Here is a 19,708-nt window from a genome sequence, read left to right as displayed (position 1 = left end):
ACTTTGTGTTACTATCAAAGCCCAATATATTGAAGTCTGTAGTTGTGACACGACAAAATGACAACAAATTTATTGCATAGTTTTTTCAGAAATCTTTGAACAATTTTCATGCAAAAAATTCTCAGATCTAGCAATATGTTTTCTGTCCTTGTGATGAACACGGTTAAACAACAAAAAAATCCTTCCCTTTGGCAATGTATTTAATAACATGTCCTTGTCTGAACAGAAAGGCACAACACCCCGTGAGCAGGAAACACATCTCTACACTCATTTTAACCTCCACTTATCCCTTGCTTCACACACATGAACACATTTTACTTCTTACAAGAAGCCTTTGTCAGAAAGACATTCCAGATGAGAGAAATAGCAGAAACCCTTGCGACCCGTTGGCCAAAACTCTCCACAGACATTGATTTTATCCTGCTATATGTTTGTGGATCAGTCCACACAGGAGCGATTGATTTCTGAAACAGATGCATGTTTAGGCACTACAAAGAGCTCATTGTGGCAGCAGTTCAATTTCAATACACAAAACACAAAATTGTAATCCAGCATAGGCCTTAATTTTTTATATTTGGGAGTTTTCTTTCAGAAATAATGCCTTATAGGTACATTAAATCATGTTTCTACAAATGTTGCCTTGGATCTCTCATGGCCAATGTGCATACTAGCTGAACAGAGACATTCTTTTAAATAGTAAGAATGGCTTAACAAACATTATTGATAATGAAATTGTGCAAAGTGTTGATTCATTCAGAGGCATCACTTAATAAGCATAAATTAAAAACTATGCATCCTTGAGCATTGATATCTTATGGTCCAAAAAGAGAACAAGGTCAGCTGGCTGGTAACAAATTTCCAACTGACAGAACAAAAAAAGAGATGAACACACCATAAACACACACACACACACACACACACACACACACACACACAAAAGCACTTCAGTGAAACGCTGCACCGAAATTTGGCTGTTTTATGTTGCTGCAGTGAAAATTGCATCAGGAGATTATGAGAGTGCTGAGACCCTTCACATGATCAGACAATTCAAAGCCTGATCGAGACTATTAAGCTGATGTCTTTGAGCGTCTAATACATCCACAATGTTGACAGACAGTTTGGGCAGCTAATCCTGAATTATGTGAAATGCATACAGTCTATCTAAGAGGATTTTTTCAAATCCAATTGATAGAGCAAGGTCTTAAACGTAATTCTTGATTTTTACAACACAGCTTTGATTCTTGCTATTGAGCTTTTCTCTGAGCAAAGGAAAGAGTGCATAAGCTAAGTAAAACCAGGTAAAAAGTCTATCCAAACTTTAAAGTAATGATACCAGCACTTCTTAATGATTTTCATTATACATATTAGAAAGCAAGAGACATACATGTTGTCTCTGCTAGTCATCATTTCTAATTTAGACATAAAAGTGTACAGAGAATTAAGAGGCTCAGGATTTTTACCTGTACAGTCAGGATTATGGCACTCTCTGCTTTCTGCCCAGTGACCACGACACTCAGATCCCCCATGGGCGGCTGCTGAGCACTGCCTGGTCCTCTGCTGAGTGCCATTGGCACAGGTCACCGAACAATCGCTCCAAGAGCTCCACTCCTGCCACTGTCCGTCCACTGAGGCACCAACCACAACCCAACAAGCATGTCCCAAGCGAGGGGAAAAAGAGGGCAGACAGAAACAAGGGGGAGATATTCAGATTTTTGTATCCTCTCTTAGATTGAAAGCCAATAAAACAGATATCAAGCAGGGAGCAAATTGTTACATGAATACTTCTCCTTTTCAAAAAATTGTGTGGGCTGGAATTCTGTGCTGCAGCGCCTTGCAAAAGAAATCACACCCTTTGAAATATTTCACATTTCATCCAAATAAACAAATTTGGATGTATTTTTTAGGGATTTTATTTATTACACCAACACAAAGTAGAGCACAATTAAGAGATGGAAGGAAAATGATACTTAGCTTTAATGTTTTTGTCCAAATAAAAATCTAAGTGTGATGTGTAAATATATTTCACCATCATTTTGCCACAGTTATATCTGTACATTTTTTAGAATGCCTCTATTGACTTTGTACATCTAGACTGGATTTTGTTTCCCATCGGTCTTTGGAAAATAGCTCATGCTCAATCAGATTGGATAGAAAACATTTGTGAACAACAATTTTTAGGTCTTGGAACAAATTCTCAATTTGATTTAGGTCCAGACTTTCACTGGGCCATTCTAACACATGAATATGTTTTGGTCTAAGCCAATGCATTGTAGCCCTGGCTGTAATGTTATTCTGAAATGGCAAACCTCAGCTCCAGTCTCAGTTTTTTAGGGCCTGTAGCACATTTATTGCAGTGTTGACCAGTATTTAGCCCCATTCAGCTTCCCTTTAGCTGTGACCAACCTCCCTGTACCCACTGAATTAAAATATTCCTACAGTATCATGCTACCACCACCATGTTTCACCATGTGATGCTGTATTTAGGGTGATGTGTAGTTTTAGTTTTTTTTTTATCACACACAGCATTTTGCATGTAGGCTGAGTTTAAGTTTTGGCCTCATCTGATCCAGGCACGTATTTTACACATGTCTTATACATGGTTTGTGAAGTAACATGACAAAATGTGAAAAAGTTCAAAATGTTTGAATATTTTTTGCGAGGCACTGTGCTCCTTTTCGTAAACTGAACAGAATCAGAAATAAAAAGAGAGTTTGTTAAACTATCCCTCACGTCAAAATTGATCTATTTAAGATTTATAGCTTCTTGCCATCTGCTTCCACGAAAAGAGCATCAACAACAGAAGGGCTTTCCACTGAGTCTGCATCCAGAGCATAGCTAACATTCACTATGTCAAGAAAGTCATCATCATTGATCTGCTTACCATTCCCAGGCAATTGCATGTAAGTGATTCTTAAGTCAATATTACTTGTCTTCAATCTCAACAGGGTTGACTAAACCACATTTTTGTGCAAGAAGGCTCCATTGCAGCACAAATCCTCCATCTAATTATCTTTTTGACTTACCTTCACAGTATTGCATTAATTATAGACAGCACAGCTCTAGCTGTGTAATTCAGATGAACTGATCTTTTAAAATATGTTCATCTTAATTATTTTAATTTTTAAATCCCTCTTGTTTTCATGCCTTTAGTGAATATTGTTAAATTGTAAGATAATAACATATTCAGATAGCATACAGATGGTACCTGGGCACAGGGCTATGTTGCAAAGTTTAGTCTGGGTTTCAGGTCCATCACAGGCCCTGCCTCCATGTTGGGGAGGAGCACACATCCTAGTCCTAGTGCGATGACCCCGGCCACATGTGAATGAGCACAGGCTCCACGGTGACCACTCCTCCCATACACCGTGTACTGCGGGCACAGAAAGGGTGTCAGGCCTAATCAATGTCTCTGTCCCTGTTTCAGCATAAACAACCACTCAAACGTCACTGAGCCAGAAATGAAATCAGTCACAGTCTTTAGCAACATGTTAGTGATACACGCAACACACACGTACAGTGCAAGGATTTGCATAGTCTCTGCCAGAGATATCCGTCTTCTCTGCTCTTTTGGATATTTATCATTTTCAAAATCACAACCAATTTGATAACACAGCTGAAAATAATAAGAAGAACAAAGAAAGTGAATCTCACATGGATGTTTCTACACAGAGATAAAATTTAGCCCATTTCCTTCAGCTTGAGGCTTCTTGGTTGCAGATAGTTTCATAGCCACCAACCTGCCGATTAATGTGACCTGACAATGGTTCTGGGAATCTGTCCACACACCAAAAGCTATATCATGGGGTTTAAACATAAGTCACAACCTGTAACTTGTTTCCAGATCTCTGAATACCTGATCACATTTTAGCGTTTCAGACTAAATATCAGTAAAAACTGTAAAGAAAAGAAAATATGTATATTTTATCCTGCATTCTCAAAGGATAACCAAAATGGAATTAGTTGGAAATCTGTGGTGTTTTGTGTGCGTTATTTTTGAACTGTTAGGGAATATTGTGCTGCCCCAACGAACATTAGGTCGAAATATCAGCACATACATTTAGAAAATAATTAAATATTAAAAAGAAAATTAAAATCCTTTCATCTTCAGAAGAAAAACTTTAAAATTTATTATTTATTTATTATAGGAATTTTTTGTCACACTCTAATTCTCATTTCCTGCTATATAATTATAACAGTCCAGCTAATTGTATTACAAAATATATCAGTCGTAATAACTTTAAACTGAATTTTTAAAATCAATAATAAAATGTATTATGTATACATATCCAACATATTTATCCTTTTTCTGAGAGCCTTTTTATTAATTTTGTTTTTCAGTTTGTGCAAAAATGAGCCTTATTGTGAGCAATAGCAACATCACTGTGGCATCTTGGTTTCTGTGTAAGCTCAACCGTCTTTTAGCTGACAGATGGCGACTTTTTACTGAGCTGCAGAGAACATTTGCCATTGGCTAAAAGTTTTTATTTTGGAGAGTAAAATATGGAAATCTGAAAGACATCCGGAAGCAGCACCCCTCCTGTTTTGCCTGGCGCTTGCAATGATAAAACACACTTCCTACAAATGTGGGAGATTAACCTCTTATGAAATGTTTGAAGCTACTGTGGACTTCTTAATGGAACCAATAAATGCATTCATAGATGAAACTAAACCTCCCCAAAAAAGTTTTTACTTTTATAGGTGAAACACATTAACAAAAAACAGTCTTATAGCTACTTAAAAAAAAATCTATACTGGCACACATTTTTATTAATCAAGCTGTGAAATAAAGATTTTCAAGTCCGGAAGAAAAAAATAAAAAATAAATTGAGAGTGTAAATTATGGAAATTTGATGTAGATCCAGGATATATGTTGGCCTTTTTTCATCTTTTTGGGTTTAATAACTTAAAGTATGACATCTTTGTCCACAGGGAGTCAACAATTCCTCCTCAGAAGGGTCACTATCCATGAAGCACAAATCTTGGGATCATGTTGATAGTCGGAAGGCAAACTATCATCTGTCCCTGCCTCTAGGTGCTGCTTTGATGCTCTTAGCTAAGGGTCTCCTGGCAGTTGAAGCATTTACTTTGAAAATCTTGGGTTCAAAGCAACCAGTGAACACAACTAGCTGATGAAATAGGGTTGAGTCTCTTTGTCTATTTTTCTCTGAACTACAGCCATGATTACTACAATAAGCAAACATTGTAAACCAGTTTAAGATCAGAGACAAAAGGTTTGCAAAAAAGAATGTTATTTATCTGTGTTAAACTAGAATTTGAATAGATTTCTCAAAACCTTTCAGTGAGGTTCAACATTATCACCATGTTACTTTAGATTAGCTGTATACAGAATATAGGGGGTTATAATTCTTGTTCAAAGAGCTGTCCCTCTTCATGTTTTTTTTTTTCCTGGCAACCCAGTCATTACCAGCAGTGCAGGCTTTTCATTTTTATGTATATGTTCCACTTCAGATTGGTTGACACTAATAAATAAAGAGAAAGGTTTTTGATTTTTATGGTTACTTAAACATTAAATATGATGCTTGGAAGTTTGGAATATCAACCAAACATAATCTTTAATAGTAAGATAAAATCATACATCATAAGAATTTTTTTTTTTTCCAATTTGAAAACCCATTCTTTGTCTCATTGTACAAAACAGTGTTTTCCGGATGGAAAAAATAAAGTGTGTCCAAAGTTTAGGCTACGATTAGAAGATAAGTCTAAATTTAACCTCAGAATAACCTCTACAGCTAACTAGGCATGGGTTGGTTTCCGGTTTCAAGGTACAGTACCCGCCTCCTGTTTTCTCTTCAATCAGAATCTAATACTTAGATCATTAAGGCCAGCACTTCCTTGTCAAATGTTTATTACTTGATTCTGCTGAGGCAAACATTTGTATAGTTTGGCATCAGTGCAAAACAGGTTACAAGCCACTTTTTATGGTATTAAGCTTACACAGTGTGACATCCTCTAGTTCTTTAAGATTTTTTAAATGGCACAGTGTGTGTGGGGCCTAACCCATTGATCCCAGAGAAAAAGTCAGCTTAGCTTAGTTGGGATGTTTTTCCAGTAGTGAAAATCACAGACAATCACAGCTTAGCAGCAAAATACCACCACCCATCCCTGTTTGTCAGATAATGTTTTAAAAATAAAATTAGCATGTATGTCGATAAAATAAACAGGTTACAAGCTAGCAACTCAGAAAGTTAACTCAATAGGATCCAGGTTTTAGGCTCCTGGCATGATTTTACAAAGAGCACAATGTTAGAAAAAAAGATTGCATTCTGTGCAATATTTTAGAAATCCAGCAAAATTTTGCTGGTCTTTATTTTATTAACATTTGAGGTTGCCCATCAATGGTAACATTAGCCACAAAAAACTTCAAATCAATCTGCTGGTTTTCTGTTGTTTTAGAGAACATCCACTTTTAATTTAACCTTAAAACTTATTAAATCAAGATTTTAACCTTGATCTTCAAATGATCAAAACCTAGTACTGACTTAACCAACAAAGCTGACTCATTTTATGATTATTGATGTAACTCCACAATGTTTCTCGTTATTGTTTTGTGTAATGGGGAAGCAAAACTAAAATAATAAAAAAAACATTGTTATAGCTATAATAATAATAAGTGATATAATTTTTGCAGCAGAAGTAACAAAAGCATTGTCTTTATATCATGCGATACATTTGTGCCTAAAATGTTATTTTTAACACCATGCTGCCTTGAAACCATGGTGTTTTTGCTCTTTAATCATACCATCAGCAGTACAGGCCCATATTTATTTAAAGATAGCAAAATACATAAAATTTGATATCAGTTTGTATGATTGTAGTATGTGGCGCAATTGCTATCAAAATGGTGTTGTCATTTATTACACATTAAGCAACATTCTCGCATTTATCAACATGGCTAAATATGCGCTTTAATCAAACAACTTAATATTTATTAGTTGTACTGTTTGCTAATATTGCACATATCCTTAATGGTGAAAGTTAGGGATAAAATCTCTGAAATTTCCAAACCTGCTTTCTTTCTGCAAAATAAAGTGAACATAGTTCAAAGGCAGAAAGGCGAACACTCTGTCAGTTCAGTTCTAAAGGGGACTAGTGAATCAAAGGAGATATTTCATGAAGCAGAAATGTACTTTGGCAGATGCATTGTTTTGAGAACAGCTTCACAACTTTTGTGGAAGCCTCGGTTTTCTAACAGCATGTTTGATTTCACCCTGCAGTGCTCACCAGTGGTGAGGCTGTTTCCATGATTGTGACTACAAGGCCCGGGTTTGTCTTAGACAGGAACTGTTACATAAAAATATTTACGCGGTGTGGGGATATATTTCCATCTCGGCATACTACAGATAGTTTGAAGAAAGATAATTTATCTGTCTTTCTTACAAGACATTCATTTAAAAAAATCTATTTGCACTGGCCTGAAACAGTGATTTAGCAAGACATTCCCAAAACTGTACTGAATATTAGCTGAATTTTGAAGAAAGCTCTAAAATATTAGGTTCTATTTTATATTATGTGAAAAAAGCCTCTTAATTTATCACAATGGGACTTTAAAAAAAAAGAAGCATAATTGTTAAACAGTTAAAATAGCATAACATCATACATCTGAGTAAATAGAATTAAAGAAAAGGGTAGAAGATTAAGCAAATATTCAATACTTGTCCTGTAGGAAAATTAGTTTTTCTCATTCTTTTGTGTTAAATCCAGACTGTTTAGCTATAATTATTTCGGTTTTGGGCTGGGTTAGAGTCATTTTCTTAGAGTTTACATTCAACAAACGTACCTGCATGAAAGCTACTGAGTTCTTACTTACACATGCCCCATCTGGAAAAAGAAGTATGGCTCATCAAAGATCTTTCAGAGGTTGCAGCTTGCAGTGTTTTCTAATCATTTCAATTACTTTGGTGTTTGCAATGTAGTCTCAGAAGCACCATACTTATCAGCCTCATGAAACTAAACACAAGTACAGAATTTAATCACTAAATCTACTTATTTATCTGTGAATATAATTCCAAAAATGGATAATGGTGACAAGGGGGCTCGTGCTCCTTTCAGATGCACATTATCAAGCATTAACATGCTGCAATCACCAGTCAGCAAAGCTGATACCTGACTACCATTGACTCATTTGCCATGCCATCATATGTTTATGATGAAATGCCTTCCAGCTTGTTTAGAGAAACACTCCAAAGCTATTTTAAAATGCACCGTTGAACTTCAAGGAAATTATGCTGACGATATCGATATCTATGGCTCCCCAAGCTCCATGTAGATCCACATGTCATTAAACCATTTTTGGGTGCTGATGTATTGCTTTGCAGTTATATGGAATGGGAAAACACAAAAAGTGGCAATGGAGAAAACAAACAATTACAAATTATTCGCAAAAAAGGAAAGATTAGATTCATTATAATAGCTCTAAATAATAACAGCACATTCCTAAATAGACACATTTAAAGTTTTGTTAGAACAGAACAACAAAAGAAGCAAAACATTAATAGTCAAGAATCTGCGGCTAACACTACCTGGACAAGGGGCAGTGTTATTGCAAACCCTTGATTCTCTTAAAGGGCCGCTGCAGTGTGTTCCGTATGGTGAGACACATGTTCTTGTTCGCACCTGCGACCCTTGACCGCATGTTACAGAGCATGAGCTCCACTGGGACCACTCTTCTGCACCTGATTCACCTGTGTGGGAAAAGGGTGACACTAGTTAAATGCAGCAATACGGTCCTGCGGCACGGCTTACGGAGTGGGGAGAGGCAAGTTGGGCCGGGTTGAGTAAAGTTGTAGAGAGCCAACATGAGTCACGCTGGGGTTAGAAAGGGGACTAAAGGTTTACAGAGCTGCTATTATACAGTTTGTGCCAACTTTATGTGATCTTTGATGAATACTCAAGCCTAATTTATCTTGCTTTATATTTAATTTTCATGCAGCACATAAGTATTTTTGCAACTGCAATTTAAGAGAGTAGTTGCAATAATTATGTTTGCAGTGTCGGAGAGCTGTGTAAATTAATCGGACTTCTACAGGAAACAGAAAGGTGTATTTATGCAAAGATCACAGGGAAGGCATCACAGTAGACATCAGGGTTACATCTAACTTTTCACATTTTTTTGTAAAGAAATACATGCATTTCATTAAAACTAAAAAAAGCGAGAATAAAGGTCACTACAAACAAAACTTTTACAAGCATGTGGTGACATGCAAGAAAGACAACATCTGCAAAAAAAAGAAAATGGAATTTAATGGGTGTTAGTTCAGGAAAAGGGGTTTTATAGGAGGATTCCCTTGTGCTGCTGTGAACCATCTAGTTTTGACAACATTGGATCAAGTTTCTTTGCTAAATTATAATGACCTTATTACTCTGTGATTGATGAATATTAGAACTTTAGAGTTTTTGTTTTGTTTATTGTTTACACAGATCCCAGCCATCTTCATGTTTGGATTAAACTTAATTTGGATTAAAATTCATTTTAAATTGTGGGTTCCCAAACATACACTTAACAAGTTGGCTTTGAACAACAAAGAAGTAAAAATTTTGTTTCCATGGATCAAGCCTTTAAGTCTGCATGATTCCACAGTTATGTAAATATGCATGCAGACATTTGACAAAGTTGCAGCACATAATTTCCTAATGAATATTTAATTAATAGGAACCATTATAGTGTCTATAAGTTTTTGTGATCAAAAAGGGACCAAAAAAGGCCCATAGATGCTAAATGAACCCATATAAATATGGTGAGGTATTGAGATGAATTCCAAATTCATGAAAGTCTAAATGCAAAAGGAATCGTTTAGGGGGAGTTGTGGAAACAAATTCTTTCATGAGCTGTCAGCGAATAATTGATGTCTGATTATGTCAAACCCCCAGGTAAAGTATTAATTTTCTTTGAGGCTTAATATTCGAGAGAAACAATTTAACAAAGAGATGACATTTTTTTTAGTTGCAGCTCTGAATACATTTATGTCATTGTGAGTCATCAGACTGGAAAAAAAAAAAAAAACAGGGTATGCTTTAAAGTTGTTTCACAGGACACAGTTTCAGCCAAATAGGATCCTAATCCTGCCTTTTTGGAGATCATAAAATAAACTGAAAGGTGGATCAATTTGTTCAATGAGCCAGTATAGGGAGAGTAAATTGGGTGAGAGTGAGAAACAGAAAAGCCCAGCAATGTGACTCAACAGGGGAACAGACACACCTGCGGTGGATGTAGAGGAGAGATGTTAATGAGAGTAAATTAGTGCAGGCATGTATGTGTTGGATGCATAGTTTTTCATAAATCAAAACGGTAATGAAAGGAAAGATGGTTGTCAAACAACGACAGCAATATAAATGGAACAACACATGACGAAAATAAAACCATTTCCCAAAATCAAAATAAAGAAAAAAAATCTCAATAACAGTTAGATATAAACCCACCCATGTCAAAAAAAGATTTTTCTAAAAAACTTAAAAACTGACAAACACTGCTTTAATTCCCATTAGCCTTATAGTCTTTTTAATTATATCTGGAAATGCACAGGGTGTCATGTCATAAAATGCAGTAAATTAAATTTAGATTCCTTCAGGCTTTAACAATAATTTGATGCTTCACTTGATAAAGCCACGAAGCTTCAGTGATTCTTTAAGGGCAGAGTCTGTCAGTTCACTTTTAGAAAGTGTTATATTTTTGGCTCAAGGGGTGTTTTTTTTTAATCAAATGACATTTAATTTATCTTGTCTAGGAGGAAATGATTAACAATTCCCTTAGTTTTGAACTGCCCATTAATTAATGTTCTTTAAAAATGCTGTGTGAATAAGCCACTTGTCATCTTGCCATATGACAATAAAACAAACAGTCACACAAAACCCAATTAGGCTCTAAGTTCAAAGTAAATACTCATGAAGAGATGGGAAATTTATTGCCCTTATTTTTTTATGTGGCATTTGAGAATGGGTAGAAAAAATGCAAAACATTTCCATTTGAAAAGTGCAGTACAAGAGAGAGCATGCATGATGAAATTAAGTTTAGTTAAGAAAATAAAGTAAAGAAACATAACTATTGCATTACCAGTTTGTGCCATAAATTTAGCAGATTCAGCTTGCTCCTTCAGGGCCTTTGTGTCATGAACTGATCGTGGCCGCTGACTTTTTACTGTATGCTCTCCGATCATTCCATATTCTATGGGACAAAATAGAGGTTCATATGAAAGCTAGGCTTAAACATGATCTTATTATAGAACAAAAGCTTATTACATTACGTTTTCAGGATGTTCGAAGCAAACTGCAATACATGGCTAGAAACAAAGACCACACAAGTTTTGTTTTCTTTTTTTAAATATATATATTTTGTTCTATCTATGGCATAGAACAATGCAACAAATTTTTAAGGGTGAGTTGGAAGTATTAATTGAACTTGAAAGCACAGCGAAGACACATAGCAAACATGCAGGTAAATTCACTTTGGTTTAGAAGACTCTAGCAACTTCTCCAACCCTCCTCCCCTCCCTCCTGCACACCCACAAAAGAAAACAAAGATAAATGAAAGTAAAAATGTGTAAGCCATCAGAAAGCCACACAGGAAGGGGTCATGGACATAGCATGCTATTGATCCACGGTTTCCTCAGTTAACTTACATTTTCATGTCATTTCGTTTTGGCTCACAGAAGCCCAACATATAACTGTATACAAATGTATTCTGAGCTGTATACATTACAGTGCATGTCCTCTTTGTTTCCCACAAAGGAACAAAGACGCAATGAGAACAGTGCTCCGACACTGAGAAAAGTGATGCTAGAAATAATGCAATTGGAATTTGCATCAGCCGTTTGAAGTACATCCGACACACTGATCAATACTTAAATAGCTTATGCAAATAGTTTTTTGCTTCAAGTTTTGATTTAGGACTAGCATTACTTCTGGCAGTGTGGGCCTAATGAGATGATTTTGTTGTTTGCTGTTTGGCAATACACGTGATGCATTAACAACAGATTCAAACATAACTTATGTTAGTACATCAGACAATACAATGCATCAGCCAGTGATATGGAGGTTTAAAGTCTTGACTCTTGCTTAAAAGGCTGGTGCAGGAATTTTGAAGTGAGGTTCCATCAGACAAATATGAGCAGTGAATATCTTACCTGCAGTAGATAGTTCTCTTGGTCCAAGAAAGACCAAAACATACCTATAGCAGTATATATGAAAGCCAATTTATTAACCTTTAAACTATTGTCATATTTACACTGGTAGTTGATGAATTTTAACACAGCGAATGGAGGCGAAAGCCGTGCAAGACCAATAATTCTCCAGTGTGAAACAGCTTGATAGATATGTATAAAGAGTAAAAATCCATAAAATCTGCATACACTTAAACCACTATAATCTGTTTGGTTTATTTAATAAAATTACATTACTTTGAATGGAAACTCTTTAGATAAGAACTTTGAATGTCCTCGGGGCACACAGAAAGATCCTTAGCAGTGCACTGCCTCCAACATCTTCTTTTTGTATAAATAATCATTAGCTTCTTTCTAAATAATCTTCCAGTCCAAATGTATTGATGGTTTCAAAGTTAATAAAACTGAGTTTACATTAACTGCTATGACATTTGTGTTTTAAATTGAAGTTGATATGGTATAGGTTTGTTTTGGTCATGGGCCCTTCTTAGACTAGCTGTTAGCTTCAGCTACTGGGACAAACAAATGTGAATTTATACATGATGATGCCTAGAGAGTTATCCACTGCAGGTAAGATATTAACTGGTTATATAGCATTCAAATAAACTGTTTTTTAACTATTCTTTAATTGTTAGTCTCAGATCCCTGCACTCTCCAACTTTTAGAACACTAACATCTTCTGACGTCTATTTCCATGAGGCATAAATGGGGCAATCAATTGTCTCATTTGATCTTATATGTTATAATACACTAATTGGTCACAACCAGAAGAGACAGTTGCTCAACAAGACAAACTGTATTAATCTGATTGTGTTTAAAAAATAGCTCCATAATTGCAGTACTAAAAAAAGACAATGATCTAAGGTCTAGCATCAGTTAAAAAAACATCACTTCCCTGGGGTAGCACCAAGAAGGCTGTGTTTGTGTTTGTATAAACAATTTGAATATTAAAAGGGTATGATGAAAGGAGGGAAAAGCCTCCTGGTAGAAACAAACACCACAGCCTTTTTGATGCCGATAACGATCTTCAGCAGTACAAGCTCATAAAGTACTACCTAGCTTCAAAGGTGTGTTCAAAAGGTCTTTGAGTCTGAGTTGATTGTGTCCACATCTGTTTTGCTGAAATTAAGCTAAAGCTTCAGTGTAAACTCTGGTGACCTAAAAAAAAAATGTGCAGCTGTACTGATGGTTGGAAAAACAACAGGCAGTTGAACTAATACATGTGTCAGTGGAGTGAACCACAGCAGACATGATATCTCTTACTCTGTATTTCCTGCTGTACCTGGTGTTGCCTCCAATTATGAACTAATTTTCTCCTTTTGGCAAAAATGTTATTTAGTCACCCTGAATCTTTTATGGAAATCATAAAAAGAAGAGCACAAGGCTTTTAGATTTGATTTATCCAATGAAACTAAATGTAAAATACCACTCTAATTATTTTCGCTATGTTTAAATGTCAAAAATGCTCTCAATCCATCTATGGCTCAAACTAAAAACTCTTAATTATTACATGTTAACACAGTGAATACACATACCTTTATGAATGTAAATGCTTAAGCAAAAAGTAATATAATAATTAATATAAACACAAAATACCAAAGCTCAAGGGCTAGGTTAAGATAAACCTTTGCAGAAGTTACTGACAAAATTTAAAAAGTATCCATAGCCATACTAACTTTTCTTATCTAAAGCTCTTTACTAATATGAAAGGATATGGCAGAGGAGTGGATCTGTTGAAACAATTAAATAGCTTTCTTCCACTTTTTTCACATCTTTACAACCAATGACATCAGTGCATTATATTGGGATTTTAGGTGAAAGACCAACATAACACATAACTTTGAAGAAGAAAGTAATGATACAGGGTTTTCAAATATTTGTACATATAAAAATCTGAGAAGTGCAGTGTGCAGTTTTATTCAGCCTCCTTTACTATGATACATTTAACTAAAATCCAGATGCAGTTCCCATGTGTGTAATTTAATCTCAGTATAAATACAGTTGCTCTGTTAATGTCAGAGAGATTTGTTGAAGATTATTATTGTACAAAAAGCATCATGAAAACCAGGAAAACCACCTGACGGTTCAGGGATGAAGTTGTGGAAAAAAAATTAAAGCATAATTACTTTGTAAAAAATATCCCAAACTTTGAAAATCTCAAGGAGCAAGAAAAATAATAATTGAAGGGGAAATCATGTTCAATTTGCCACAGGCTGTGCAGAAGGACACAGCAACGGTGAAGGAAGGCAATCTGGTGAGATGAGAATAAAATGAAACTTTGGGCCTAAAAGCAAAATTATATGTTTGGCAAAATACTAACTCTGCATATCACCTTGAACACACATCCTCATAGAGAAACATGGCAGAGGCATTACCGTGCAACAATTTTCAGATTCTTCCTGGCAAAATAACCCATCTGTCTTTCTTTACCCTAAGGAAGTATGTGCAAGTTCATGCTGGTATTTCACATACAATCAAAAATAAAATACATCGAACAAAATATAAAAATGTTCAAAGGATTACTTTTGCAAGGAACTATAGTGAAACATTTTATTAAATTTACCAAGTTACGGTGTTTCAGTCAGTATCTGTTGCATTCTGTGTTATTGCTTTGAAATGTTCACCAGTATTACTGGCTTCAGAATATTATTGATAATTATCTCTTTTATTCATAATTATTATGAATAATTATTATTATTCACCTCTTCAAATCATTGATCAACTCAGTATATTATTGGCATGACAATATGTGTATAGTTAACCTCATGTGATTTAATCCATCTCCTAACAGTGCATGAGGAACAACACAATAAAAGCAACATGTAAATCGTCATTCACTGCAAAGTTCGTAAGATATTTACATCCCACTCTCTATGAATCAAAGATTCCGACATATGAGTATTTATTTCTATACCAGTTTGGGCAGGAGAATATTTTAAAAAGCCCAATTTGTTGATACACAAATTACAATCACAATATGTCTCAGCTTTAACTCTATGATACTGGAGATAGTTTTGATGCCACAAAACCAAGATGTTTTTAGAAAGCCTGCAGTAGAATGAAAAGAAGCAAGATGTCAAAAAACAAAAGAGCAAAAGTACTACGAAGTATGGTTTAATTGAACTGCTTGGATTATATTTAGGCCTGTAGCCATGTGACAGTAAACATGAGAGATGAACACGAGTTTTAATAACCAGAGGGGTGAGCTGTTGTCATTTGTCAAAGCAACATAAGACAATGATTCCTCTGAGCATTACAAGGCAAAAAAAAAAAATGTATATAGTGCATCATTAATTAGGAATATTTCTGTTATATCACTGTTTTCGGCCAGTACTCAAAACATATAAATGATGCACTTGAGAAGAAATTAACTTTAAGATTTATGAGGTGTCTGTCATTCAGTCAAAACTAAACAGAATACTTATTATCGATATCCAACAGCCTTAACACTTCAGCAACAACAGAGAGACAATAATATTCAGACAAATCCATCACACAGAGCTTTCTTTCCTTTTGTGCAGTGAAAAAAAAAGATTTATTTACTTTGTTTTGCTTGCACTTTACCTCGAAGCCATGAATCATTATATCAAAGAAAGAAGTCTCAGAGCTACAATGGTGTCCCTGAAAACGTGCGTCATTAAGCAAATTGGGGGAAAGAGGGATTGCTCTTCGATGCTCATTTATGAAGGATTTTTGGCATACATTTGCTTAAAATAGGGAGACCAATTGCATGTGCAGCAACAATATTTCCTTCCACGGAAAACTCATGAACATAAAATTAAGGTCATGGCAAATAATGGCTAAATTCATCTCTATTTGTTGTTTTATGCATAATCAAGGAACATTCTGCATTACAATGTAAAGAAACCATATGTTCTAAGATGTTGCATAAGGTTTGTGCATACTTTAATAAAAAATACAGTCAGTGTATAGTACTTTGGGAAAAATGAAATCCAAAGATATTTTACAAACGTTTTAAACAAAGCATAAATGTTGAAGGAGATGAGATTACTTGTTGGATGTTTGTGAAATCTTTCACGATCTAGGACTAAACTGTCAAAAAGCATCTAACTTTAATTTAATAAAATTTTAATTTAATTTGATTTAATTTCCCTTTGGGATTAATAAAGTATTTTTGAATTGAATTGAATTGAATTAACTGCAATGATTTACATCACCTATTTCACTCATAAAATGAGAAGCTTGAACATAATATTGCCAAATGTGTGAGGGTTAATCAGGGGGCACAGTCCTACACCAGGGTTAAAGGGATATGATTTAACTATAAAGTTTGAATTTGCCTTCAAAGATTATCTCTCTTTATAGTTAGAAACAAAAACCTCTGAATTGTCAAATAAAAATGAAAACACTAACACCAATGTTGGAGAAAATGTTTTCTTAAACAGCATTATTAATACTTTCTTTCTTTTTTTAGACAATACCGTAATGTTTTTCTTAGTTATTGTGGTCTGATTTAGGAATTATCAACATTATTATTCTAAGATAAAGTAGAATAATACTGTACATACTCAGCAAGAACAGAGAAATGTATTATTTTGCTCAAGGTTTTGCTCAACATGGCAAGAACAAAAACAAAGTTATGTCTTAATTTAGCACTCTTGTCCAGAATAACAGATACTGCAACATTAGCAATGTCATTGGTGAGTGAGTTGAGTGGAATGAAATACTGATGAAATGTGATGTGGTATTTTACTGGACATTAAAGATAATACGTTTTCAAGCATACAAATAGATGGCAGTGATTTTTTAGCTTTTAAAGTCCACATCACATTTCATGTTGGCTAATGCCTATGACTCAGATCGGTATAAGAGACACACACACAAGAAAAAGGATCAGGGTATCCCTAGCTTGAACATCATTACTTCTTCAGGTAAAAGATTATATTTATCTCTCAGTGAGCGCTAGAAAATCACTTACTGACATTTTTACTGACAATTATGCTAGCAATGTAAATACAAATGTTAAAATATGAGATTCAACTCTTTTTACAATTATTTGCCAAACTTGTCAAAAAACTTGTGGCAGAAAACTTTAAAAATATTGTCAAAAAAGTGAAAAAGAAGGGATATTTTTATGAGAATTTACAGGCATATCTCACATTTTCAGAAGACCCAGATTTGCAAAAGGGAGAAACATACAGTGCCTTGCGAAAGTATTTGGCCCCTTGAACTGGTCAATCTCGTCACATTTCAGGCTTCAAACATAAAGATATAAAATTCAAATTTTTTGTGAAGAATCAACAACAAGTGGGACACAATCGTGAAGTGGAATGAAATTTATTGGATGTGTCAAACTTTTTTAACAAATAAAAAACTGAAAAGTGGGGCATGCAATATTATTCGGCCCCTTTACTTTCAGTGCAGCAAACTCACTCCAGATGTTCAGTGAGGATCTTTGAATGATCCAATGTTATCCCAAATGACTGATAATGATAAATAGAATCCACCTGTGTGTAATCAAGTCTCCGTATAAATGCACCTGCTCTGTGATAGTCTCAAGGTTCTGTTCAAAGCACAGAGAGCATCATGTAGACCAAGGAAAACACCAGGCAGGTCCGAGATACTGTTGTGGAGAAGTTTAAAGCCGGATTTGGATACAAAAAGATTTCCCAAGCTTTAAACATCCCAAGGAGCCCTGTGCAAGCAATCATATTGAAATGGAAGGAGTATCAGACCACTGCACATCTACCAAGACACGGCCGTCCCTCTAAACTTTCATCTCGAACAAGGAGAAGACTGATCAGAGATGCAGCCAAGAGGCCCATGATCACTCTGGATGAACTGCAGAGATCCACAGCTGAAATGGCAGAGTCTGTCCATAGGACAACAATCAGTCGTCCACTGCACAAATCTGGCCTTTATGGAAGAGTGGAAAGAAGAAAGCAATTTCTCAAAGATATCCATTAAAAAGTCTCGTTTAAAGTTTGCCACAAGCCACCTGGGAGACACACCAAACATGTGGAAGAAGGTGCTCTGGTCAAATGAAACCAAAATCGAACTGTTTGGCCACAATGCAAAACAATATGTCAATATGTTTGGCGTAAAAGCAACCCAGCTCATCACCCTGAACACACCATTCCCACTGTCAAACATGGTGGTGGTGGCAGCATGGTTTGGGCCAGCTTTTCGTCAGCAGGGACAGGGAAGATGGTCAAAATTGATGGGAAGATGGATGGGGCCAAATACAGGACCATTCTGGAAGAAAACCTGTTGGAGTCTGCAAGAGACCTGAGACTGGGACGGAGATTTATCTTCCAACAAGACAATGATCCAAAACATAAAGCCAAATCTACAATGGAATGGTTCACAAATAAACTTATCCAGGTGTTGGAATGGCCAAGTCAAAGTCCAGACCTGAATCCAATTGAGAATCTGTGGAAAGAGCTGAAGACTGCTGTTCACGAACGCTCTTCATCCAACCTCACTGAGCTCAAGCTGTTTTGCAAGGAAGAATGGGCAAGAATTTCAGTCTCTCAATGTGAAAACTGATAGAAACATACCCCAAGCGACTTGCAGCTGTATTTGCAGCAAAGGGTGGCGCTACAAAGTATTAACGCAAGGGGGCTGAATAATATTGCACGCCCCACTTTTCAGTTTTTTATTTGTTAAAAAAGTTTGACACATCCAATAAATTTAATTCCACTTCACGATTGTGTCCCACTTGTTGTTGATTCTTCACAAAAAATTTGAATTTTAAATCTTTATGTTTGAAGCCTGAAATGTGGCAAGAGGTTGAAAAGTTCAAGGGGGCCGAATACTTTTGCAAGGCACTATAATTACCTCTCAATTTCGCACTCAGCTTTCTGTAACATAAAACCTGCATTACTTTCTACAGAAATAAAAAAACTAAATAAAAAGATCTAAAAAAACTGCAACTCAAAACGTCTTCCTGTCACCCTGTTGTGTCATAGACGAAAAATGGCAGACATTTTACTTGCTTGCCAAATATTGTCAGCTAATAAGATGAGTAATAGAGATCTGGCAATTAAATTTGGATATCTGAGGCAAAAAAAATCAATTTCCCTCATCTTTTTAAAACAAACATCACTGACTACCATGGTTTTTGAGTTAGGCTGCTTTAGATAGGGCCAGCCACTCTAACAAGGAAAGAAAACCAACTCTTTTATCCCAATCAGCTTCACAAGCTGATCTCCAGTAGTGCACCTGTTAGAGAAGCTCAGCATGACATGCTGAAACAGAAACAGCCATGACAGTTGTGGAGCATTGGAAACATAAAAAAAAACATTATTGGCTAAAACACACAAAAAAGGAATGTCTGTTCCTATTACTGGCTACCAAGGCCCAGCAAAAACCCGGTTACTGCTGGGCTGTAAACACAGCAGATGATCTTGTTATAACAGAATGATAACAGGGATCAGAATTTGAGGCAATAGTGTTACATTTGCTCTAGGCTCACACAAGCCATCATCGTATTGTCAGGAGTTTCTATACATGGATGTTGCTGGACAGGACAATTCTTCAAATAAGAGGTAGGTGACTATAATTTCCCTTTA

General features: G+C 35.6%; 1 protein-coding gene across 9 annotated transcripts in view; it reads right to left on the bottom strand.

Annotated features, from left to right (window-relative positions):
* adgrb3 (adhesion G protein-coupled receptor B3) overlaps nucleotides 1-19,708 on the bottom strand; it is a 171,504-nt gene that overhangs the window by 78,829 nt on the left and 72,967 nt on the right. For 7 of the 9 annotated variants that reach the window (XM_047351269.1, XM_047351272.1, XM_047351264.1 and 4 more), the window contains exons 3-6: nucleotides 11,069-11,179; nucleotides 8,541-8,702; nucleotides 3,206-3,370; nucleotides 1,461-1,625 (exon numbers count right to left, since the gene is read on the bottom strand). In XM_047351269.1, the coding sequence (XP_047207225.1) occupies nucleotides 1,461-1,625; nucleotides 3,206-3,370; nucleotides 8,541-8,702; nucleotides 11,069-11,179 (603 nt within the window). The remainder of the gene's footprint in view (nucleotides 1-1,460; nucleotides 1,626-3,205; nucleotides 3,371-8,540; nucleotides 8,703-11,068; nucleotides 11,180-19,708) is intronic. The other 2 variants (XM_047351271.1, XM_047351273.1) reach the window with 2 other exon arrangements.

Source organism: Girardinichthys multiradiatus, chromosome 22 (genome assembly GCF_021462225.1).
Source record: "Girardinichthys multiradiatus isolate DD_20200921_A chromosome 22, DD_fGirMul_XY1, whole genome shotgun sequence".
Lineage (NCBI taxonomy): Eukaryota > Metazoa > Chordata > Actinopteri > Cyprinodontiformes > Goodeidae > Girardinichthys > Girardinichthys multiradiatus.
This window is presented reverse-complemented; position numbering and strand designations above follow the sequence as displayed.